The sequence below is a fragment of the Anser cygnoides genome, chromosome 1, assembly GCF_040182565.1.
Source record: "Anser cygnoides isolate HZ-2024a breed goose chromosome 1, Taihu_goose_T2T_genome, whole genome shotgun sequence".
NCBI lineage: Eukaryota > Metazoa > Chordata > Aves > Anseriformes > Anatidae > Anser > Anser cygnoides.
The window spans coordinates 104,681,345-104,706,670 of NC_089873.1; the positions used below are offsets into that span (position 1 = coordinate 104,681,345).

At 47.3% G+C, this 25,326-nt stretch overlaps 1 protein-coding gene across 1 annotated transcript; it reads left to right on the plus strand.

Annotated features, from left to right (window-relative positions):
• Positions 1-25,265, plus strand: LOC106048093 (alpha-2-macroglobulin-like protein 1). Its single transcript, XM_013199890.3, has 36 exons — positions 1-597; positions 1,532-1,715; positions 2,453-2,615; positions 3,167-3,219; positions 5,171-5,191; positions 5,713-5,872; positions 6,333-6,417; positions 8,242-8,353; positions 9,318-9,432; positions 9,861-9,970; positions 10,445-10,612; positions 10,858-11,088; positions 11,390-11,453; positions 11,843-11,988; positions 12,281-12,430; positions 12,732-12,884; positions 13,132-13,216; positions 14,049-14,163; positions 14,851-15,076; positions 15,204-15,330; positions 15,930-16,051; positions 16,562-16,616; positions 17,653-17,736; positions 18,616-18,792; positions 18,933-19,014; positions 19,783-19,939; positions 20,339-20,413; positions 20,798-20,960; positions 21,415-21,629; positions 21,768-21,983; positions 22,096-22,220; positions 22,525-22,615; positions 23,230-23,298; positions 23,611-23,713; positions 23,853-23,894; positions 24,759-25,265. The coding sequence occupies exons 1-35, from the start codon at positions 539-541 to the stop codon at positions 23,891-23,893; spliced, it is 4,302 nt and encodes a 1,433-aa protein (XP_013055344.3). The 5' UTR covers positions 1-538; the 3' UTR covers position 23,894; positions 24,759-25,265.
• The last annotated feature ends 61 nt before the right edge of the window (positions 25,266-25,326 follow it).

Below are 25,326 nucleotides of genomic sequence, written 5' to 3' on the forward strand. Positions count from 1 at the left end.
TGTTCAGAATCCAGTCTCCCTTTCAAGACTGAGACCTGCCTGGGGAGATGCAGACGTAAAAGGTTTGGGGACAGTATGACCACAAGAGTTCGACTTGAGCTCCAGCTGAATGCACGCGCCAAGGGGTCGAGCAACAATCCATCTCAAGGCAAAACAATGGAATAGAGGCTGCAGCTGGAACAAGGAGCAGGGGCAGTGCAGTGAAAAGGAAACAAGCTGTTGCTTAGCAAAATAAAAAGTAAACTTGTCTAAATGATGCTAGTGCATCCACAGGGGAGTAGGAAAGCAGAGGCTGGAGGCCAAAAGGACTTGGATTGGCTGGAGAACATCCTGAATGGTACAACCCTGTACCTGGAGCACTATAAACATAGGAATGAGGCAGAACGAAGGAAACTCTGGGGCTTCTTGTCTGCTTCCTGGGAGAAACGGCAACAACAGCAGGTGGCTTGGAGACCTTGGAAGGAGTGAAGCTGCACTCCGTCTTCTCTCCTGACCTGCCCTCCAGACAGACCCACCTCTCTGGGGCTCTCCCAAGAAAATGTGGACTCCTTTCCTCCTGAGCTGCCTGCTCTACACCCTGGCGATAGTGGCACAACCGTAAGTGCCATTTCGAGGTCTGGTGATTGACAGTTCCAGTGCTGAGGGAGGGGCCAGGATAGCAGGGAGAGAGTATGGGACCCTGCAGGTCATCTCCTGTAAGGGATAGATATGGGGTGGTATGCATGCCACAAGCCCTGTTATGAGCACAGGATCCTCCTAAAGGTGGGAATTTTTTCTTTGGATGTTGCTGCAGTGCAAGATCTAAGTGAGGACTGTCAGTGGGAAGAAGAAGAACAAGGGTCTGCAGTCTGAGGCAGTCTTAAGGGAAAGGTGTAGGATGCAGAGAAGGGCAAGAGGTTTAGGGTTGCAGGGCTGGGAATAATTAAGCAGGAACCAGACTGCTGCCAAAGTAATTAAGGAACCTTCTCGAAGCAAGAAAGGTGGATCCTTTCCTCTCGAGGCTGGAGTAAAAGCTGTAGAGAATCCTGCACTTCTGATGTCAGAGTCAAACAGACCCAGAGCCACAGAGAGCTTTGGGATCAGAATTACACAGCTGCAACTTCCTGAGTGAACACAGCAGTTTGGTTTTGGATCCAAGTCTTAACTTTGAAACTTTTTCCATCTCCCAGTCCGATAGCACTGTTCCCTTTTCCCTGTGTAATGGGAAGCCCTAAAAAAGAGTTCTCTTTGCAGAGGCAGAGATGGTCTCTACTGTGTATGCTTCCTTGTGCCACTGTAGCATGCTCCAGAATTCCATACACACCCGTGTAATGTGAGGTCACCTCAAAGCAGTTTTCATGTAGTCTCCTGAAATTTCTTATATCCTTTCCATCAACACTGGGAGGTGCACATTCTCACTGTTAATCACCTGTCCCTCTCCCCAAGCAGAGCAATTGGTCCTGGAAGAGGTAAACCCTGCTGCTTCCTCAGACCGTGGAGTATTAGTCTCAAGGCAGAGAGACTGGTTGATTGTCTTGTTTCCCCACGGCAGGAAGTACCTGATCATCCTCCCGGCTGAACTGCCCTTCCCCTCTTCCCAGAGGGTGTGCTTGGACCTGCGTGGTGTGGAGAAGCCTATTCGCGTAGCCTTAACTCTTGTGCATGCCTCTAGCAACATCAGCATCTACCGCAAGGTTGTCCGGAACAACTGGATCTTTGAGTGCTCCAGGTTTCAGGTGAGGACCATCCTTGGGAGCAGCTTGTAGCTAACAGCTCCCAAAGTGCTCCTTTGGCTCTGACTCTTCTTGCCAGAGAAATGGAGAATGAGGATGATGGGAGGAGAGAGGGCATGGAAAGGAGTTAATGTAAAGCCAGGCAGAGTGTTTAGTGGGAGCTTAGTGTCTTTCCTCCCTGCCCCTGTCTGTCTGCATGATATTGTTCCTGTTGGGTAGCTTACTATCCACCCTGGTGGCCCCGTTCACCACGGGTGCCTGGCCAGTCACCAAAGGACCGAGGAAGGTAGAAGAGCTCAGAAGCACCCAAATGGCAGCTGTTACCTCATTCTCTCCACCAAGAAGGATGCACTGTCACAGGATGTCATCTGTGCACTGTGATGCATGACGAACCAGACCTTTCGTCTCAGGCAGCCTCTCCTCACACCTGCATCTCTCCAAGCTTCTCTTGCAGGACTGTGAAGTGTGCTTCAGGGCTAGGAGGGGCATGGCAGGGTGTCTACGCAGGCTCAATACGACGCTTTCTGATCTGCCATACCCACGAACCTTATTTTCTTTGTTTGTGCTGGCAAGTAAGAGCTAATAAGCCCCTGAAGGGACACACTGTGCTGGCCTTCGGAATGAGGTGGGGAAGAAGAAGGTGTCACAGTTCAGGATATGCGAGGAGAAGAGCATATGCATAATGTCTAATGTCTTCACCTGCTCCCTGCTAACCTAGCGACTTCTCTTCCCTGTCCTAGGTCCCCAAACCTGCAGGCAGCCAAGAGGTGGGCACTGTCCAGCTGCATATCTCCAATGGCCACTATTTCAGTGCAAAGGAGGAGAAGCAAGTCCTGATTCGTAGGACTGGCACCGGCACCTTCATCCAAATGGATAAACCTGTCTATAGGCCAGGACAGACAGGTGAGCGCTCTGCATGGAGCACCCTGGCAGTTCCCCTGCCTTGACCTGTCTTTATTTTGTTCCCGTTTTCCCTTGAGGGCTGTGCTTGGTGCTTTGAGCCTTGTAGTCCTAGCTGGGACAGAAGGAGAAGCTGTGTGTGACCGAGGCTTCTGCTGCCATCTGGGGAGACGTATTCATGCTTGTGTTTCAGGGAAGGGAGGCGGGGGGCTGTGTGGTCTCGCAGGAGCAGGCTTTCCAGCCACAGGCTGGGGACGAAGCGAGGCTTTTGTGTCCTCCTCCTCAGCCTGTGCCTCCAAGCACTTGCCTCTTTCGTGGGTGAGTGGAGCCAGCGGGTGGGACAAACTGTCAAAAAGCATAGCAGGAACACCACAGCCTGCTGTGTGTGGGGAGGGAAGAAGCGGTGCGCAGGGCTGAACGAGCACCAAGAGGGGGCTGCAGGCAGGCGTGGGGGTGCCAGCAGAGCCCTGGTTTGGGGTTGAGGCAAGCACAGGTTTAGCCCCGTCTTGAATGTACTGTCTCTACAACATGCTCTCCTCCTTTTCTCCCTTCAGTGAAATTTCGGATAGTGACATTGACTGAAGACTTTGTCCCCGTTAACAGCAAGGTAAAGCCTGTCTGAGTGGATGCAAGGAAGTCTCCAGGCTTCCTCTGCCAAGTCTGCCTCCTCTGCCAGCCCCACGCTGTGCCTGCTAACACGGTCTGCGTGTCTGCAGTACCCAAGGCAGCAGACGCTGACCTGTTACAAAACCTCGCTGAGTTCAGTCTCCCAGCTGCATTGTCACTCTGACAGGACGGTTGTTGGCTGGTGGTATCTCTGGTATGGCTGCTGAGGTGTGGGGAGCGTGCCAGCGCTGCCTGCTAGCTGAGTTAGGAGCTCAGAAGCTGCTTGCACTTTCCCCTTGCCAGAAAAAAGCTGGCTTCTGAGGGGATCTGCAGGCTGCTGGCTGTGGGCACGGTTACCAGACGGGCTGTGCCCAGGCTCAGCCAGAACTGGAGTTGTGTAGCTTTGTGCAGTGTGCTGTTCTTACGGCTGGTGGGAGGGTCTGCAGCAAGCCACGGCACGTCTGCAAAATTTTAAGAAAAATTAATTGATATGGGAAAGGATGCACATGAACTGATTATAAAAAGAGACAAGCGAGAAGGCAGTATAAGCAAATTATACTAGCTGCTGGCAGCAGCTCGTTCTGCCTGAGTCAAGGAAGTGAGAAGTTGCCAGAGACTTGCATAGGTGCTAGCCAGGAAACTGCAAGACTAGCATCTCTCTACAGTGAGCAATTTTACCTGCTGCCAGCAGCTGTAAATATCTTACATTCCTCTGTCCTGAAGCAATTTAAGGAGAGCCAACTGGAATTCATGCCACAATAGATAAATGCTGAGGGGCACAAGTGTGCAGAGAGTTAAATCAAATCCCTCCAGACTGAGATGAAGGGAGAGATCCTTCTGGCTTCTTTTTGACTTAATTTCCCCTTTTTTTGGTTATTGATGAGGGCCTAGAATCATGCACTCACTTCCTGCCCCAGAAATAGAAGGCATCTGTCTTATATTATTTAGATAATAGAGTAAGCAATACCTTTGCTTCCATGCCTACATTTGGTTCATGAAGATATTTGGCCATAAATGTTTGATGGCTATGTGTAAGTATGAGTAAATTAGCATTACAGCTGTTAATAATGCTGTGATGAAAATTCAAAAGAGGTCGTATTTAACCAAAGCTATTATGAGGCTTGAGTGCACTGCAACATTAAAGCCATAATGTCTTGTTTATGAATTAGGTGGGTTGGTGATAACACAGGTGCTGTTCACTGGCATGTTTTGTTTAGCATTGACAGTGGATTTGGTTATATAAATAGTTAAACTGCACTGTTTTTGTTTGTTTCAATGAAAACAAACATGCCTATGATAACTTGCATGAAAGTTCATAAAGATGAATAATGTGAATCAAATGTGGCCTTCTGTTTACAGACCAGTTACTTTCTCCAGTCCCCTGCTTCTGCCTCCTTATGCCTCGCTCTCCTTACACCACTACTGCCTCCTGGCTGACAGTTCTGTGATACAAGAACAGAGTCAATAGACATAGGAGGCCCTTCTTTGTGCCTGCCTGGATGTGCTGCTGGAGTCAGCAGCATTACCTATCTCCAAGCCTTACCTCCTAGGCCGGGGACTTTACAGGAAAATGTGGGGTTTATTCATCCTATAGATGATGCGATTTTGCTACTTGTTGGGATTTGTATTACAAAACTGATACGTTTTAATATTTATGAGTTTGGAATGATTGTATTTGTGAATACCTCTAATTTTCTCCTTTTTTTTTTTTTTTTTTTTTTTAAATAGTAAACTATAGCTTTCATGGTCACAGAGTAAAGCTTGAATATGTCTAAATGCATCTTAAAAATATATCCATATTATTTCAGAACCATTTTCCTGGTTTCTGTAGGATCAAGCTCCTTGTATTGTAATGTTTGGGACTGTCACGTGGGCTAGGTGGGTAAGATAAGTCTATATGTAGGTTGGTATATCATGCCAGCTTCTGACGTTGCTCTCTGTTTGCTTTGCAGTACTCCATGGTGGAAATCCAGGTGGGTGTGTCGGACTCCCCAAGTGTTATGAGGAAAGGTACTTCAGGAGGGATATTTAGGCCGTTGTCTTACTGAGTCAACTTACTTTTTCAGGGTCAGTGTATACATGTGTATGCCTCTGCATGCTTGTAAAAAGCATTGAAGAGACAAATTGTTCATTCCTTTCACTGTTCAGGAGCTCCATCCAGACTTTAGCTAACTCTTACAGTTTATCCTTACATTAAGACTGGAGAGTTTAAATGTTGGGATCTTTCCCACTTTCTTTTTCAATGGCAGTACAATGTAGAGTAACCCTTGGTGTGTTGGTCTCATCTCTGTTGGTGTTTCAGTGTTCAGGTTGCTGCAGCACCTCCCATTAAAAAAGCAAACAAACAAACAAACAAACCAAACCAAACCAAACCAAAAAACAGGAGCCTGTGAAAGCCTCTGAAATCTCTCAAACTTTGAATCCAGTGGGCTTTGGGAACAGAAGAGCGGATGTTTTTAATGACAGTCTCTTGTCTCCTTTCCTCTAACTGCAGGACCCAAACCAAAACCGCATTGGCCAATGGCTGGATGTGAGACCAAAACAGGGCATTGCAGATCTCTCTTTCCAGTTAGCTTCTGAACTCTCTCTGGGGACTTACACCATCAGTGTGGTGAACCCAAAAGTGTCCAGTACATTTAAGGTGGAGGAACATGGTAAGATGGAGTACGGAGAACAAAGAATGGGATGGAAGAATTGCTTATTTCTGTCCTTATAACAATATGCAGCCAAACACTGTAAACTAAGTTTTGATGTCTGAGAGATAGATTTCAACAAAAATGTATAGAGTGGGCAATATCACAAACGCCAACAAGGGAGATTGTACTGGAGATTCCTGGAGAGGGCATCTAGTAACAAGAGTTACTAGAGTGTCACAGAGAGAGAATAAACCTAAGACCTCTGTAGCACTTCATAGCTTGGGGAAAAAAGGGAGATTCTTCCTTTAGTTTCCCTGTTTTAAAGTAATTTTAGTTTAAACATTTTAATTAGCTTTTATTTCACGAACATGCTCCTTTACGGGACTCCAGCTTTATGGTAACAAACTCTTCCCTTTCATGATCCATGTCTAGGTAGACTGCTGCCTTTGATAGGGTAACTTTGTGATTTTTGTTCCAGTGTTGCAGAAGTTTGATGTTTTCTTCGAAGGCCCAGTTCAGATTTATGCTTCAAATAAAACCTTCCCACTGCGTGTATGTGGCAGGTGAGGAGACAATCCTGGAGAAAGGATACAGCTCATCAAAATCTTGTCTGTTCTTCCACATGTGTACTCTCTTGAGTCCATCAAGGAGAATTGGCTAAAGAGGGGTGAAACGCAAGCGTTGCTTTCAAAGAATCATAGGTAGTACAAGAGTCTAACTGTTTGGTTCTTGCTTGGGATGGAGGTACCTGAGCTACACCCTGCTCTGGAAGCTGTGTCCATCTGGCCTTGGTGGACCTTGTATGGGGAAATATGCATATCTGATATGGGACTGATCTGTTGAGGTACAAGGATCAGTACAAGGTTCTCATTTTTTTTATGCTGCTGAACTTATTTCTTTCTTAGTAGCAGTGTTTCTCTAGTTCCGTAGTCATTAGCAAACACTGAGCAGATGAGGGTGTGAAGGCAGGCATGACCTCAGAAAGTATAAGCACAAAGGAGGAAGGAGAATGCTCTGGAAAGCACTTTGTGGACAGATAAAGGAGGCGAACAGAGCTGTATTTGGAGCTGGGTTGTCCGAAAACCTTTTCTGCCTCTTTGCTGCTGAACAGGAATCATTTCTTATTAACTGGGCATTTCAAATCAGAACATTTAAATTGCTAATAGAAACAGCACAGCACTCTTCATCACCAGGATAGTCCATGGATGTTTTCCCGTCACTGATACTGTTAGGGAACTTTGCTCCCCAAGAGAAGACCAGAGAGGAGCTGAAGCACAGAAAGTCAGCAAGGCAGTCAGTGGAAAAGTCTGCCTTGACAAGGGCATGATTCTGCTATAATTGAGGGAAAAAACAAACAAACAAACAAACAAAAAAACCACAACCAAACAAAAACAAAAACAAAAAAACAGAGCCAGTCTGATGATGGAAAGAAGAGTCCAGATTATAAGATAAACCCATGGTGAGGAGGAAGGACTGAGGTCAATCCTGGAAGTCAAGCCAGTGTGTCAGGCTGAGAAGCAGTGCACTGGCATAGGTAAAGTTATAATGTAGCTCAAGGTCTGGAGCTTAACTATAGCTCCCAAATGATGTGCGGAGGCCCCAGTGAAGCTTTTAACAACACCCTGTGAATAGGGGAAAGGGGTTGCAAAGCCTGCTGGTTCATCCAAGGCTCTGGCAGATACTGCGGCAGAGGTTCTTACACCTCTGCAGCTAAATAGACCTGTTAACAGCCACACAGAAAGACAGTTTCTTGGATGAACAATAGATTTTTCAAACCACAGAGAATGAGTTTTGCCCTTGCTCTACCAACCATCCCACCACCTCCTGAATTACAGTGACCAAGGAATCAGTGTGACAATGAAAAATGTTTTTGATTTGGATGCCAGGTGGGGTGTGTCTGCTGTGGGGGCAGAGACAACTTTGCTGGGGCTGCTAAGGCCATCACCAGAAGGAGAAATACCGTAGCTCTATTAATGTCATATCGTGCACATTTTATTGATGTGTACAAGGACATAGGCTTCTGCTCCTTTCGCACCTGAGCCAATATATCCAATGGGTGCTGCTCCATGCTGTGTGCACACAACTCAGGCCGGCTCTTTTCTTCTGCCTGCAGTTCCCGAACAGAAAGCACCCAGAAGTGAGAGAGCTTTGGAAAGTGTGGTCCTTTTTTTTGCCTAGGCTCTGTTTCTGACTGCATTGGATGCAAGACTGTGTTATTCCACTCCCCAAGTGTACTCTGTGCTGTATTTTTGTTTATGCCTGCTTGCTTGCAAACTGAATGAAGACCGGCATCGGGAAGCCCACTTGTGTGTAGCAATGTGCTCAGCAAACCACACAATTCTCCTCAGTGTCTCTGCTTGGCAGCTCATCTGGTGCTTTCCCTGCAGGTACCACTATGGAAAAGCAGTGCAAGGGACCATGCGGGTGACTTTGTGCCAGAAGGCAAGGAGGCGTCCTCAAAATGTCAGCAAGGATATCTGTAGAGAATACAGTGGTGAGGTGAGTAAAATCCTGGAAGATACATGGTTGGTGGAGGAGCACCACATATGACAATGTGTGACAGTGTCTGAGAGAATGGAATGAACTACTACTTAAGGAAGGTTTGCCAGCCTCTGTAATGTACCTGTAGGCTAATCAGTTAACATTTTTTATTAAATGAATGCAGTTATTGTTACCCTGACCAACTGAGATACCTTTACCCCTAGAAGTTCTTCTTTGTAAATTTGTTTATTAAGGATAGGGAATAGAAAAGAGGAAATCACATGCAGACCTTAAAGTTCTGTTCTTTTCTGTAAAGAAACATAAATACCCAAGAACTGATATAGTGCAAGAAACAACAGGTGCAAAAATACCATGTTAAGGTGAACCTACCCTGGAGATGCACAAGGATACCAATGTACAGCGTAGACAAGGTTATTTCCACAGCCAAATCACATACTTTTTTTTTTCACCTTATTTCACTCTTTTCATCCCTAACAAAACATGTCATAACTGGACTCTTCGTATCTGCATATATGATTAAAACTTTTCATATTTTATGATTTGTCATCAGGACATCTTATGGTAGTTGTAACTTTCCAGCTCTGAAAATGATAAGTTACTTTGATTCTGCAGATTCATTTGATTCTGCAGTTTTCCTAGTCAGATCTCTTAAAATACTGATATACCTCCTTTGTGATCCAGTTAGTGCAACCTTCAGTTTTCTACTAAAGCTGGAAAGTTACCAACATCGCCAACTTCATGCAACTATGGTGATTTGTTTTATATTTCTACAATATGAATTACACGCATGTATACATATAAAATAGGAAATACCAATTTTAAAATGTGAACGATTTCTATCTGACTGAGTCTGCATTATTACTTGTTGCGATCAAATTGTGACAGAATGATTAATATCGTGTACTTCTAACTCCTTCACTTCCCCCCAGCCTCAAATAATATCTACCATTTCCCATTGCAGACTGTGAGCAAGGGGTGCTTCACACCTTCTGTAAGCACATCGGTGTTTAATCTGGCTCCCAGTGAGGAGGACAGCAAAATCTATGCAGAAGCTTCTCTTCTGGAGGCAGGCACAGGTACCCGTAAGGTCTGCTTACGGTCATTTGGTGCAGAGAAGGTACGAGGATGAGACTGGCCGTACCTGGGGTGTGAAGGTCAGAGCAGGCACACCTCCTCCTCTCCTCCACGCTGCTGGGGCCATCACAGGACTCTGGGTGCTCCTGCTTGAGGAGCTCACTGCACCTGCAGAGAGCTGCTCTGCCGGCAGCAGGCAGGTGAGGAGTGGCTGGGAGCCTGGTCCATGAGGCCAAAAAGGGTCTTAGAAACACCTCAGCTAAGGATTGAGCTGCCACAGGAACAGCCTCTGTACATTAAATGTGCTCGTCTTGGGAATGTTGAGATGCTCCGGTCAAAAGGCCTGGGCGTAACGAAGTGAGATTAAACTAGGGTGCGGTAGTCACCTCCGATAACGATCTTGCATCCCTTGTACTCTGCATTCCAACAGGGGTCCAAATCAACTCCTCCAGCCAAATCCTCATTTCCAGGACAGCTGCACGGGCAGTGTTTGAAACACCAAATGCTTACTACATCCCCGGAGTACCCTACAGGGGGAAGGTGACTTTTCCCATGCTTCTTCCCTCCCTATCATTTGCCAATGAATTTAGTGTCTAGCAAATTTTGCTGACCCAAACCATTTTCTGTTCCTCGGAGCAGTTTTCCTTACATTGTGTCACATTACTTGATAGTGCAGCATGGCTCCAACTTCTGCATTTCAGATTCCCTGGTGTGATTACACTTCTGGCTTCTGTTGAGAGCACTGAGTGATTTTTGCTGGAATTTCTCAGCTGTTGGCTAGGAGCTGAGCTCCTCATGCTCTAGTTACATGCTACTTTTGGGGAGGATAAAATCACCCTCAGCTTAACTTTACAGATGAGGGAGTTTTACAGGTCTGCTATCTTCTTGGGGCCAGGCTGAAGCCAAGGCCACTCAAACAATAAGGTGTATGTTTGTCAGAGGAAAGAAGGTTTGGGTATGACACTGTGACTGACATCTGACTTTGGCTTTTCTGTCCTTCCCTATTGTCACCAGATTAAGCTTCAGGATCACCATGGAAATGGTATGAAAAACAGAAAAGTTTATCTCGTGATAAAGTTCATGAGACGTCGGCTTATCAAAATGTATATCACAGATGGCAATGGAAGAGCATCGTTCAACCTGGACACAACTGCCTGGAACAGCTCCTCAGTCTTTTTGGAGGTAAATCCCACCTCTGCATACAAGAAAGTGAAAAGCCTCAAACTCTGCCAGTGCTCCCAGCTCCTGCCTTGCAGCCCCCTGACAGCTTGGTCCTGGGTTCCCCACACAGTTCTGTCGGTGTAGAGCCATGGCGAAGGTGTCAAGCAACGGCCTTTCCCAAACCAAGCTGATGACATCCTCACCTAACAAAGCACTGAAGCGTGCAACTCCCATGTCCTGATTTCCGTATGTCTCTGATCTCTCAGGGAAGGTTTACACTGGAAGATCTCACGCACACACCCTGGAAAACTGGTATCAGTTACACAAATGCTTACCATCACCTGCAACCCTTCCATGTCACAACGAAGAGCTTCCTGGACATACACCCACTCACAGGAACACTGCCCTGTGGACTAAAGCAGAGTGTGCAGGTGACCTTCACACTCAGTCGGGATGACCTGGGAGAAGACACCAGCCGGATAGGTTTTGCATATTATGTGAGTGAGGGTAGTAGAGAACCGAGGTGGGGGGAGGCAATGCTGATGGGACCAGGCCACAGTGAAACACTGAGTGTGTAATTTAGATCATCCCTAGAGGGATGACAATATGGACTTGTTCTTGGAGAACTCAGGGAACTCTACCCCTGCATAGAGCTCACCCTTCTCACCTGGGTCACCTTGGATTGGGCCCACAGTTTATTTCTATGGTTGCTTTAGAGTGCAAGACACACACAGGGCAAGCGTGAGTGTGCCCTGGTGACAGACAGCAGCCTGCTCATCCAGTGTCCTCTTCCCTCAGGTCACTGGGAAGGCTGGCATTGTGGTCAGGGGACAGAGGAGCGTCCAGGTTGGGAAGCTGAACAGTAAGTCTGCAGTGGCCTGCCTGAACAATGGGAAACAGTTGGGCCTGGTGGGTTCCTAGGTTGGATGGTGAAAGTTACTGGAGTTTCTCCTGAACTCCCTGAAGCTATAGCTCCTGGGCAGTCAACAAACAGGGTGGATGGAGACAAGGAAGAAATTATATCAGCTAGGAGAGGACAAAGAAACAGAGCAAGTGAAACAATGAAGGGAAGAGAGACTGGGAAGAACTGTGTGGAGACAGAACACACAGGGTTAAAGAATGGAAGGAGAGAACAGACAGAAAAGCAGAAGGAGTTAGTTTGATATTGTGGGATTATAAAGCAGAAAAAAGGAGAACACAAGAAGATCTCAGTGGGGTTGTGATGGAAACACTTTTCTTTTCCTTCCTCAGTGTTGAAGGGCTCCTTCTCCATCCCTCTGACCTTCACTGCTGACTTCACCCCATCACCTTCTTTAGTGGTGTACGCTATCTTCCCTGGTGGAGGTATAACAGCAGATAGCATCCGCTTTGATGTTGCCTTGTGCTTTGAAAATGAGGTGAGGCTCACACCGACAGCTGAGGGACAGCTGACAAGCTGGAGTCAGCATACTGTGCAAAGAAAACACTCAAATCCTTCAGAGAACTGGGGAGAAGAGAGGAAGGGGATGTCTGGAGCACAGTGCCCAGGGACTGGGATCTTCCATTTAGCAGTGACTTCTGTTTGTAGCAGAGGTTGAGCAGGGAGGATGTTAATTGAGCTCCCTCTTTCTGTCTGTGCCATGTGTCTGTCAGCCTCCTTACCCCTCTTTTTCTCTTTTTCATATTTCCTTTCTTGGTGTGCTGCTCAAGGTCAAAGTAGGTTTCCTGCCTAAAGAAGCCCACCCAGAGTCAACAGTGCAGCTCCGACTGCAGGCAGCCCCTGGCTCCGTGTGTGCGGTACAGGCCGTGGATGAAACCATGTTCCTTGTGAGACCAGAGAGTGAGCTGACAAGCCAAATGGTGAGTGTCTGTGCAACCAGATATATAAATAAAAAATAAAATAATGAATAAATAAATAAAAACAACCAACTACAAAAAACAGGCATGATATATGAGCTGGGCAAAGACAGGCAGGGCTGTGGCAAAGGGAGCTGGAGGCTAATGGGTGAGGGGATCCTTGTGTGGAGGAGTGTAAGTAGTAAGTGGTGTCTGCCTAGAAAGACGGCAGGCTGTATGTTGGGGAGGTTGTAGCATGTGAATGTGAAGCATTTGAAGGTATCTGCTCCTGGCCTGATTCTCCCCTGCCTGTGAGTTTTCCTAGGTCTATGGCTTGTTCCCTGCTATCTACCGACATGGGTACCCTGCCCAAGTTGAAGAGTATCCAGATCACTGTGTTCAGCCCCACTCCACATCACCTTTGCTGCAAGGGAAACCACAGCATTCCTTTCAGCCTGACATCTTCAACCTCTTCTGGGTAATCACCTCTGTCTTTCCCCAGTGAGACACTTGTTTAGAGTCCTTCTGAGAAAGAAGGGACCAGGGAGGCTGTGCCATACCTCCCTCAGCATACTGTCCATCTGGGCCAGTGCTGACCTGGACTGTCTGGGCAGCTGGTTGTCCTAAAAGTGATGGTTTTCAGAGTCATTTTGAGGAAGAGTGGCTGCCCTTCCCCACTCACAGCTGCTTTTCTAATTCCCCTCCCCTCCTTCTTTCTCCAACAGAACATGGGTCTGAAAATCTTCTCAAACCTTGCAATCAGGAAGCCAACTCAATGCTCTCATCGGGCAGATAGGAAGCCAATGATGGGTGAGCTGAACTTTCAGCCTACCCTTGTACCAGGACCTGAGATCACATAGACGGAAGAGCTTTCTGATCACTGGGGTTTGCTGGTGGTGAATATTAACATGCTAAGGCGTAACAGATGCTGCTGCCACAGCCTCACTGCCAGGTCCATCGGACCTCAGCAGAAACAAATGGGTCACTTTTTAAAAAGCTTTGAAAAATTCCCCTACCTGCATGTTCCCTGACATTAAAGAATGGCGTTCCCTTTCTGGGTACAGACAAACCCAGTGGTTTCTGATGGGAGTGTCTCCCATTCATTACACCACAAACTGTGCTGTGGCCTGGCTTGTGTTCCCATCTGTGGCTGCAGGAACTGTCACCTGCTTCCTTAATGTCTCACTTTGCACTAGGTAATTATACCAAACGGCCTTATCTGCCTGCTGATATTGAAACTACTATTGTTTGCAGAGGTCTCTGCATTTTCTGCAGACAAGCAAACGGGAATATTGTTATTCCCAGAATTACAGAAATGTTGGTTTAAAAGGGCCCTCTAGAGGTCCATAGTCTCTTTAACACCAATTTTGGTTCAGGTTGGGAAGAGGCTTTGCCTAGCCAGGACTTTCAAAACTTACAGCCACAGCCTGCTCACTGCAAGCTGATTTTCCTGTTACCATTTTCTTCTCCTTCCTACTTTCCCTCTCCTACCAGATCAGCTCACTCCCCTGTGTATTACTCTGCCTGACTCTTCTCACATCTCTGTTACTGCTTGCTTTGCCTCTTTTCCCAGTGCTTGGCTGTCGATCGTTGTCAGGACTCACCTCTTCCACTCTTGTGGGAATTTTATTCTTTTTTTCAGGGGGTCCTCCTATGGAATACAAAAGAATGACCGAGGAACAACCCCAATTAACAACCCAAGGAAGATTTCACCACTATTTGCCTGAAACTTGGATCTGGAATCTGTTCTCTGTTGGGTAAGTGATGCTAGACTTTACAAGTGGACAGAGGGATGAACCCTTTGTTAATGAGTTTTGGCTGACTTGTATCTGTTCAAAAAAGCCATCCATAGGTGTAAAGAGAGGTCTGCATGTAAATTTTATGGCTCTTCCCTGCACTTAAAGTGCATCAGAATGAAGAACTAGTGGACTTCAAGGAGCAAAACTTCAGTCTGCTTAATCATGCTTAGAAAACAGCAGTGCTGTTCATCATCAAACCACCAAGTATCCTCTCCTCACACAGTGATGTACACTCTACTAATTTCCCAGTTTGGTGGGTGCACTGTCTAAATTTGTAGCCTTTGTTGCCACAATGCTTGTATTGGGACTGATGAATCAGCACTCAGGCTGATGTGGTGCTGCTGCTTTTCTGGACATTATGCTGTTGACTGAGTGTATAGAGCTGGAATGCTGGGACAGTGTCTTGCTCAGGAAAAGGGTATAACATAATTACTGGAAGCATTTAATCAGCAATTATGGCTTTAAGGAACAGATTTCTGAGATCTGTCTGAGATCTGAGCTACTCGAGTGGGAGTCATTGACGAGAAGGCAGAGGTTGATCTCAGTCCGAGGATCTGCACAGCATCCCTCACCTGGTGTCCTGAGCTCTTCCTGTTGCGGTGGGGTGGGACAGACTTCCTCATGCAAGTGCTCTCTTCCTCTCAGCTCCAACGGGAGCAGGAGCGTGCCAGTCACAGCGCCTGCTGCTGTCGCTGCGTGGAAAGTCAAGACATTCTGCTTGGCTGGGAGGGGGTTTGGACTTGCCCCGACCACAAGCCTCAGAACAGTACAACCTGTCTTTGTGGATGTGACGTTGCCATATTCTGTGATACAAGGAGAGACCTTCACGCTGAAGGCTACTGTCTTTAACTACCTGCAGCAGTGCATACAGGTATGTGCTTGTGCCACGGGAAACACTGTGTGGGACAGGCCTAGCATGCCTTCCAGTTTTACAGCAAACGTACCACACCATCTCTCCCAAGTTGCCCAGTCATTCTCCTTCATCGGCACTCTTTCAGATACAGGTAGCCCTGGCTAAATCCCCGGACTTCCAGGTGGAGCTGTGCCGGACCTGCAGGGACAGAGAGTGCCTCTGCGCGGAAGAGTCCAAGACCTTCGCGTGGAACATGACAGCAATCCAGCTGGGTGTGGCAATAGGAACGGGAGCAGTGGTGGGGAGCCCTCAAAAAGAAGTGAAAGGGAGTGGGAGGTCCAGAAAAGCTGGCAGAGCCTTGCCTTCCCTGGATCCTAAAGCTTATTTTTAGTGGCACAAGAATGCAAACCATCATGGTTGCTTTCTTTCTCCCTTCTTAGATAGGCTCATCAGAGAGAGTGGGAACTGAATGGGTAACGTGGAGAACTCTTGGGGATAGAGGTGCAGAACCGTGTAGAACCAGATTGGGAGGAAAGGGCTGCATGTATGTGAGTGGGAGAACCTAGTAAGGCTGGTGCTGTGCTTCACGTGCAACGGGAAGGGGTCACTGAGGTCCAAGGGGCTGCCGAACCTTCTCACGCTACAGTCACATGTAGTGTACTAAGGTCACTGTTGGTGAGGCACTACCAAGTCCCCTCATACTTAGGGTGTCTGGACAAACCATTGGCACTGACTGGCTCGTCTTTACCTGTCAAGCCACTGAAGCTGGGAGGATCAGCCTCCTGAAGCACCTGAGACCACTGCCATTTAAAGCAAGTCGACTCCGTTTGGCTACAGACCTAAGAAACAGACCGTTCCATTTATTTGCTAGGGACTCTGAATATCACAATCAGGACTGAGGTACTGGACACCACACCACGCTGTGGGGACAGGAAGCCCTTGCCAGCTACCATGAGGCGGAGGCACATTCTGGTCAAACACTTGCTGGTTCGGGTCAGTATAAGAGCAGGCTCACTTCTCTCCGTGAGTGTCCTTGCCCCTGGGTGAAAGGAGACCGAGCTGGGCTAAGTGGTTTTCTCTTTTTTTTTTTTTTTTTTTTTTTTTGTCCAGCATTAGCATACCAAGGCCTGGGCTCGGTTTACTCTGTTCCCCCCAAGACCTAGCCAGGCCTATTCCTTTCTTGCAGTACTCTTTCCTGAGCTGCATTTGTATGCCGTAACTGCGCTTCTCCCTATACATTCTGCTTAATGACCAACCATACATGAGCTTTTGTATCTGCTCACTGACTAGAGAGTCCTGTCCCTCAGACTTGCTTTTGCTTTCTTAATCAGTGAAGCAAACAGTTTCAGTGCAGCCCTGCCAAAGGTGAGGAGGAGTCCCTGACAGCCTGGGAACTAAAAGCTGAATTCAGACCTGCAATTGCTGTGCGATTTTACTGCTGTTTGGGAATTTTGTGTGTAATCTTGTTTCTTCTCTCTCGTATTTATGTTTCTGCCCTGGCAGCCAGAAGGTGTGCTAGTGGAGAAGTCTTACAGCTCCATTCTGTGCCCAAGAGGAGGTACGTGGACAGTTTGAAATAACTAGACCTGGTTATTGTTCAGGTCCTGCAGCCTGAAATAACTAGAATCATAGAATGGTTTGGGTTGGAAGGGACCTTAAAGATCACTTAGTTCTAAGTCCCTTGCCGTGGGCTGGGACACCTTCCACTAGAACAGGTTGCTCAAAGCCCCATCCAACCTTGCCCTGAACACTTCCAGGGATAGGGTATCAACAACTACTCTAGGCAACCTATCCCAGTACCTCACGACTCTTATATTAAAGAATCTCTTCCAAGTATCTAATCTAAATCTACCCATTTTTAGCTTAAAACCATTACTCTAGTCCTATCACCAAACTCCCTGATAAAGAGTCTCCCAAGCTTTCTTGTAGGCCCCCTTTAGTTACTGAAAGGCTGCTATAACGTCTTCCAGGAGCCTTCTCCAGGCTGAACGAGACAAAACTATACCTGAGAGTAGGACTGAACTGTGGGAGGGCTAATGAAAGAGATATAATTTTTTTCAAATTTTTTTTTTTTCACGCAGGAAATTTAATTTCTTATTAGAACAGAAAAGGACAGTAAATACTATTTCCACACTTGCTTCCCTGTTGAATTTGTCACTGAGTCTAGGTGGTAAATTTGTGCTCTGTAGCCTCCTTCCCACAATGTAGCCTCTGGGTGTTCCTGGAGCATGATAGTCACTCAAGAGAGAGAAGCTCCTGCTATACCACCCTAACCCTGCAGCACTACAAGCCTCTGCAGGATGTCCCCCTGCCAAGTGGTGACCAATTGTGATCCTCGTGGAACTTGTGAAGCATGGTGAATTGAGTTATGAAGCTTGGTGTGCCCTTGCCCTTGCCAGCAGCTCTCAAGTCACTTCTAATCTGAAAAGTTTCCAAGCAGCGGAGCTTGGCGTGATGACTGGGACAGGTTATAGAGAGCAGTCTGCATGAGCAGGATGTAGGCAGTGTCCCACTTATTTTTTTCGATTTTGTCACTCTGGTTAGATACTTTTGGTTTGATTTTTCATGCTGCACCTTCACCCTGTTGTTATCAGGAAACATGGTTGAAGACTCTGTGCCCCTTCACCTCCCTGATAATGTAGTAAAGGGATCTGCCAGAGCTTCAATTTCCATCTCAGGTAAGCCATTTCTATTGTGAACTCACTGACTGATGTTACAGATGAGCAGGGATTAACTTTGTAATGATGTCAGGGGATCCATTTGGAATGACACAGCTCAAAAGAGAGAACAATGAGTTTCAATGCTCTGCAAGGTTTGCCAAAAACAGGGTTTCCATTTTTTTTTTTTTGGATTTGCACTTAGATTTTCATGAGAAAAGTAGGCTGCAGAGGAGAATAATCCTCATTTTTCTGGCTAGGACTTTGTAGCAGAGCCTTGAGGCCAAATTTTATCTGGGACTTTGGGAGCTTGGCTAGTTCTGTGTAGATACAATCAGCAAAATTCATAACCATCTCATCCCCTGCTAAGTTTCAATGTTACAATAAAAGCTGCTGGAGAGAATAAATCCTTCTCAGCATTACAAAGTTACAAAAGGATTATTTGGGGAGGCCACTGGGACCAGACAAATGTTTTCAATATGTTTCTTTGCACTGTGCTCCTTTGTCCCCATGTTCGTACTGGTATGAAGCCAGGCCTGCCATAATTCCTCAAAGAAGAGAAGACCTGAGACGTCTCCATCTTTTCCTAAGTACTTCTATATTTGTCTGTCTGCATGACACAGCCTGAGCAACTATAGCCCTGCTCATAGCCTTTTACAAGGTTGGAGCCCTTCACGCTGAACAGGTTCCTCAGAGACTCCACAGTGTGGTCATCCTGTATCGCATCCCCCCCAAATCAGGAACATGAAGAATAGTCACCCACCTTCATCCTATACTCAGTTGTTTCTTTCCATTTTCTCCTTTCTCCTTTGCTGAGATAACACACTATTATCCAGTGCCTGGCTGAGAAGCACCTCAAGTCATACTCAAACTTGCTTTGTTTCTTATATTGTTGCATAGGTGACCTCATGGGGATTGTGTTACAGAACCTGGACCGTCTGGTGCAGTTGCCCCATGGATGTGGGGAGCAGAACATGGTGCTGTTTGCCCCCATTGTCTATGTGCTGCAATACCTGGAGAAGACAAGGCAGCTGACCCCTGAAATCAAGGAGAAGGCAGCAGGACTCCTGCACAATGGTAAGTACAAGAGATCCACCTTGCTCCTCTGCTTTCCCCTGTGTCTAATCTACCAATAGCTCTCTTCCTTGCATTTATTCTGACAGTACTGGCCTTTCTGTATTACTGTGCTATATTAATCATTGTTCCTATTTCCCCAGGGTACCAGGCACAGCTTCTTTATAAGCATAGAGATGGGTCCTACAGTGTCTTCGGGCAGCAGGATGGGGAGGGGAACACTTGGTAAGCACTGGGAACATCCCTTGCTCCTAATTTGTCCTGTCCGGGCCAGAGCAGCTAATGTGTCTGAGAAGAGCTGATAAGATGCATGTTGCTTGTTTTGGATGGAGCCACCCCAGGAGCTGTCTGGCATGGATACAGATTGAGGGATTGAGACACTTGAAAAAAGTATTAGGCAGGGCAGCAGAGTTTCTGGGAAAGTGGAACACAAAGATGTGGTGTCAGGGGGAAGGAGATCCTTTTTTTCTCTCTGTGGTCTTGCTGGCGCCTCAAACAGAGCAATGGGTTCTACCTGTGGAGCCCCAGCAAGCCAAGAGGGGTACATACTGACTGGAGGAAGATCAGGGAAAGACAATGAAAAGTCATTTTTCCCAGGGAGGTTTTTGCTTGGGAGAGTTTGAGTGAACTGCATTGGCACTGTGATGGCTGGGCTGGGAGTAATGAAGAAATGAAGGAAATGGGGTGTTCAAGATTGTGTCTAGGTATTCAAGGGAGATGAGATGCAAGAGACAAAGTAGAAAGGGTAGAGGTTTTTCATTTGTGAAATGACTGGGTAAAGCAGTACGTGAATGTGTGGACCCAGACTGAAGAAGAGGAGCTGCTTGGATCCCAGAGACCATTTCCACTTTTAGTTTGCTTTTGCGTACGAGAGAGTCTTTTTAAGCACCCTGATCTGTCAGTGTTAGCTTCAGAGACAAGCACCAGGAGGCATTTGACTTTATTTTTGTCTTTTTGTGTTTCTGTTTCTCTCACAACTCATTCTCTTCCTAGGCTGACAGCTTTTGTAGTCAAGAGTTTTGGCCAAGCCAAGAAATACATCTATGTAGATGACAAGAATATCCAGGATGCCTTACGCTGGCTAGAGCAAAATCAACTCCCCAGTGGCTGCTTTGCCACCAAAGGGAGTTTCTTTCATTCCTCTATAAAGGTAAATGAGAGACAATTCAGGCAGCACAGCTGGGGAATGGCTGGGCAGGTGTTGTGGCAACAAAGAGTCATAGGATCACAACCGATCCTGGAAAGTCACTTGTGCAAATCATGCGACCAGACTGAAAGAGAACAGGGTGTGGGGTAGAGACAGCATAAAGAATGCGTACCCTTCTGGGAAATTATGCCCTGAGCCTTTGAAACACGCCTTAGAGAGTGAAAGGTGCTTCAGGTCCTGGGGTGTCAGAATGACACACCTGAGAGCCATGGAGACCATGCTTACGAGAGGCTCCAGGTGCAGTGTTTTGCCTCTGCAGAGACGGAATCCCTCACCAGCAGAGGGTCTCTGGTGACTGGTGATTTCTCACAGTTTATCTCTGGCAATGGATTCCCTTCACAGGGCAGCGTGGATGATGAAATCTCCTTGGGAGCGTATGTCGCTGCAGCACTGCTGGAGCTGGGTCAGCCACTGAAGGTGAGCACAGGCCGGCTGTCTCCTGCTCTCCCTTATTATCCCATGCCTGCACTCTGCTATGGGGAAAAAGCTCATAATGTTGACATTCTCCAGGCCAGGAGCACATCAAGGGCTGCTAAGGGAGAGACAATGTTTGGTGAAACTGAAGTAATTCCTCATAAGAGACAGTGTTGTAGCACTAGCGTGAAGCAATAGTGGAGCAATAGTGTTTGGTGGCCACAGTTTCCAGTGCACAATGGGGCTGCAGTGCCTTTTTTTTTTTTGCAAGAGAGGGTGATAATTTAGTGGGTTTCTCTGGAGCTACATCAGCAAGACATAGTCCCAGAGAGAGCCTGACCCCTGCTTTGCCCCTGTCAGTGTTTGGCACGTCTTCTACCAATGCAGGGCAAGATGATGCAGAGTACCCTCCACTGCCTGCAGCAGGCAGTTCACAACGTCACCAGCATCTACACAGAAGCTGTACTGGCCTATGCTTTTGCCCTGGCCGGAGACTATGAGACAACCCAGGAGCTGCTATACAAGTTGGAGGAACAGGCCATCAAATCAGGTAGGTGCTGGCTTCTTGCTGGAGTAATGTCTCTTGTTCACCTGCTGGGACTGGAGCAATGTACCCATGCAAATTGCCTAGCCAGAGCTGATAAACATGGAATATGCTAACCTGTGCAAGAGGCTTGCTGAGGGGAAAAAAATGCACCTGCTATTCTTGTATTTGTCCAGGAACTGCATCATGTTAACTGCAATACGTTATTTAGCAAGCTGTGAGGGTGACTTATCAGATTTTCCTCAGCCTGAAGGATTTAAAGATCTTATTGAGGGAGGAGGTAGAAACCTGTGTGCTAGGACTGGATGAAGTCCTGGAGAACCAACTTAACAAAGTGATACTGGCCTGACAGCGAAGGAGCAGGAGGAGCTCTAAAAGCCCTCTACTGCTTGCTTTCTGTATCCAGAACCCTCTGTTCCCTTCTCTCCAGATAGCTTGCACACTCCTTTTCTTTCTGCAGGAGGACAAATACACTGGAGCCCCAAACCAAGCTCCCCGGCTTCCACAGCCTTCTGGCCTGGTACTCAGTCAGTGGATGTGGAACTGACAGCCTACATGCTCCTGGCGTACCTTTCCAAGCCACGGGTGCATGCAGGTGACATGACAACTGCAGCTGGTATTGTGGCATGGCTGACCCAGCAGCAGAATGCCTATGGGGGCTTTGCCTCCACCCAGGTAACGAGTAGCTCCATGTGGATCCATGTACTTTTCTCCCTGAGGTTGGCAGGGCAAGTCTTCTCAAGGTCTTCCTGTCCCAAGCTGGCCTCACTAGAGATGATGTTTTCAGGGAAGTGACTGTCTCTTTCTCCCTAGGACACAGTTGTTGCCCTGCAAGCTTTAGCAAAATATGCAGCAAGGACCTTCAGCACATCAGGCCAAGCGCTTGTGAGGGTGAAGTCCCACAGGGGCTTTGGGAAGACATTCCAAGTCACCCGCCAGAAACGGCTGCTGGTGCAGCAGGCAGCGCTGACAGAGATCCCAGGGCAGTTCCTGGTGCAGGCCCAGGGCAGCAGCTGTGTTTTTGCTCAGGTGAGGTGGTGGGGTGAGTGTGGGAGAGATGATAGATGGAGGATTCTGCCTCTTCTCCCTGGACGAAATCATGCCTGGGCTGTCTTTTCCCCTCCTGCCCCTCAAACTGCAGACAGTGCTGAGGTACCACAAGTCTCCCCCGCGGACCACTGTAACCTTCACTCTGCGTGTCAACACAGAGCTGGCCAACTGTAGCCAGGCCAACACGCGTGCCCTTGTTGTCCGCATCCTTGTCAGGTAATCCTGAGGATTGTTTCCTCCTCCAGCAAGACATGCTGTGCTTGGGGAGTGTAGCTGGAAAAGCCTCAGGGCTGCGACGGAGGGACTGAACACAGGCAGGACAGAGGGTAAATTTGGCAGTAGTTAGGGGTGGAAAGGGAAGGTGCTGGCTACCTGCATCTCACCTCCTGCGAGATGATAAACTGTCTGCCTTGACCCTAGTCCCAGATGGCTCAGGGTCCTGCACACAAGAGATGGTGGTAAAGGGAAGGGGGGGCTCTATTCTCTCAGACAGACCCTCTGACTGTGTGATCTTCTTCAGCTACATTGGCAGCAGAGTCACATCCAACATGGTGATCATGGAGGTCTCCTTGTTGTCTGGATTTGTCCTGGCTCCAGTCTCCAGGATGTCGGTAAGGAGTCTGGAATCAGAAAAAGGGTGGCTCTGGTAAATGGGTTCCACCTGCTTGCTGCTGTTGGGAACTATTCATTCAGGCCATGAGGCAACTATGTTAGGAGTGACCCTTCACTGTTGAAATTGAACCAAAATCTCTCCATTTCCATACAAGGTCCTGCAAGGACCACCCGTGGCATTTCAAGGATGGTTCAGCTTCTCCCACTGACACTATTCTGTTGGGTGTGCTAAATAACAGTATTTGTTTGTCACATGAAAATGAAAGCTGAATTATTTGCACAACACCCAGAGGTGTATTTAAGAGCATTCTAGCAGTTAGTGAGATAAGATAACAACAGTCTTTACTTGTGCCTCTTTGCTGACCAGTGCATTAAGTCCTATATACTATCCACTGCCTTTTGTCCCCAGAGTGGGAGATTCCTCTAACTGAGCAGGGACAGCATAGTCCATCCTTGAGATGATGCTCACAAGGAGTGCTCCAGGAGGGACTACTGAAGACAATAAAACCCTTGCACATGCAAAAGACAAAGATCCACAAAGAGTCCAGGTCTACTTTGCACCATCAATACAACATCAATACAAATTTACTTGTGTTGTTCTTTCCTGTCCCAGCTGGAGCGCAAAACCATCATTAAGAAAATAGAAGTGAAAGCTGATGTGGTCTACATTTATCTGGACAAGGTAAATAGGAATGACAGCATTAGGTTTGGCATAATGAGAGCAAGAGGCCAGAGGACAAGGAACTGTGTGAGAAGGCCAAGGCTGGGCTAGCCATGGGGAAATAACACTGCTGGAACTGTGGGCAGAAGAAGCTTACCTAATTTCATTGTTGTACAGTTAGCATTTGCTATTTCTCACATACGCCATTTCTAAAATCCAGAATCTCTGATGGATTAGAGAGATTTTTTACAGGAAAGCATTCAAGCTAGGGAAGACAAAGATGCAATGTCTTCTTTCTTCCCTTCCTTGCTAATTTCTTTCAATCTCCATAAGCTCAATGATGAATCTCAGACTTTCAGTCTGCAACTGGAACAAATATTTGAGATGAAGAACCTGAAACCAGCCACCGTCAAAGTCTATGATTACTACCAGCCAGGTGGGTTGGTGATTCCCCTCCTACTCTGAGATTGGGAGCTGGATTCCTAGTTCTCTGGATGTGACTTGAAAAGTCATTGTGCGCTATTTCTTGTGCACATGCATGTACGTGTAATCGTCTTTCTCATTTCCTTATGCAGAGGAGCGAGCCTTGGCTGACTACAATGCTGTCTGTAGCTGAGGTAGGCAACAAGTCCCTGTGTGATACAAACAGTGGCATCAGGAAATGATGGGTCTTGGGTGGGAGAGAGGGAATGTCTGGGGAGCATGTGAGCAATCTGAGGTGGGAAGGAGAATGGTAGTCATTGGGGAGTATATGTCCAGCAAGAATGAGGAACAGTCGGGTGCCTGTGGCTGAGTGTGTAGAGCTAGGCCGAGGGCTCTTTTTCAGACAGGAAAGCAGCTGAAAGGCTCTGTCTGACAGCAGATACAGTCTTAAAATGGGAGTGAGGGAGGAAAGACTGAGCATGGTGACTGCATCATGTGGAGTGAGAATGCAGAGCTATAGTGGCTTGCACTAACAAGGGACTTCAGACCCAGACAACTGCTCCAGTCCCTCCCCAGCCCCTGCTACCTTCATTGCTGGGTAGAAAGGGGGGATTCCGGGAGCCGAAGGAGCAAGATGAAGCTGGGAAGAGGTAATACTTTGCCTTGTGGGGTGACAAAAACAGCTGTTAGAAAGGGAATGGCTTGTTAGCAGCAGCCTGAGGTGAGGACAGGTTTGGATCTGTCTTTTCTGGAAGAATAAAGCAGAATTTTGATATGGCATATGCTTCATCCTGACATAATCCCACACACAGAGCACTGTGGGACCTGCCTATACAGATCCCAGGGATCTTCCTAGAGAGCCACTGCCACTACTATCCAACACAAGTCTGGTGATAGCCACGAAGGTGCTGGATCACTCCCTCCTTGTTTGCCTTACCTTCTGTTCCCCACAATTGCACATGGTTCCTCAGAAAGGAGAGGAGGCAGTCACAGTTTTGGGGTAAAGGAGAAGTGAGAAACTGCTACACCATGACTTCTGCCTTTGCCCAATGTTTCAGGTTGGGGACCGAATGGAAGGAGATGCCCCAGCTACCCCCAGTAGAAGGACACTGTCCCCATTAAAGTTGAGCCTGTGTGGTCTTGTGCCTGAGTGGATGGACTTAGGGATCACAACGGTCCAGCAGTTGTGCCTGCACTGGGAGGGGGCTGGGCTGTGAGGGGGGACTGTTATATATCTGGTATATTCCTGGGAAGAAGAATTAAAGTAAGCATCACCCCTGACCTTGCTGTCATTGTGCCAGTTGTTGATGAACTGCAGGCTTAGCCCACAAGGATACCATTTCTGCCATCGACAGTGTACAAACTTTCTATCTCCTCCATTGCTCTCTCCCCATGGTCCCCATGGTTTCTTCCAGCACTTTCTGCTGAGTAGGACCCAGGCAGCTTTGGGATATAAGGTGCAACTGTACATGCTGTGACAGCCATATCTCATATGTCCTTCCTGCAGGCTCCTGTATTCCTGCTCTTGAAGTAGGCTCCAGATAGTAATGCAGTGTGATTGAGACTGTAGCCCCTCAACCCCTCTCAGCAGTAAATCCTTGCCGACTGCTCTTGGTAAAGTTCTCT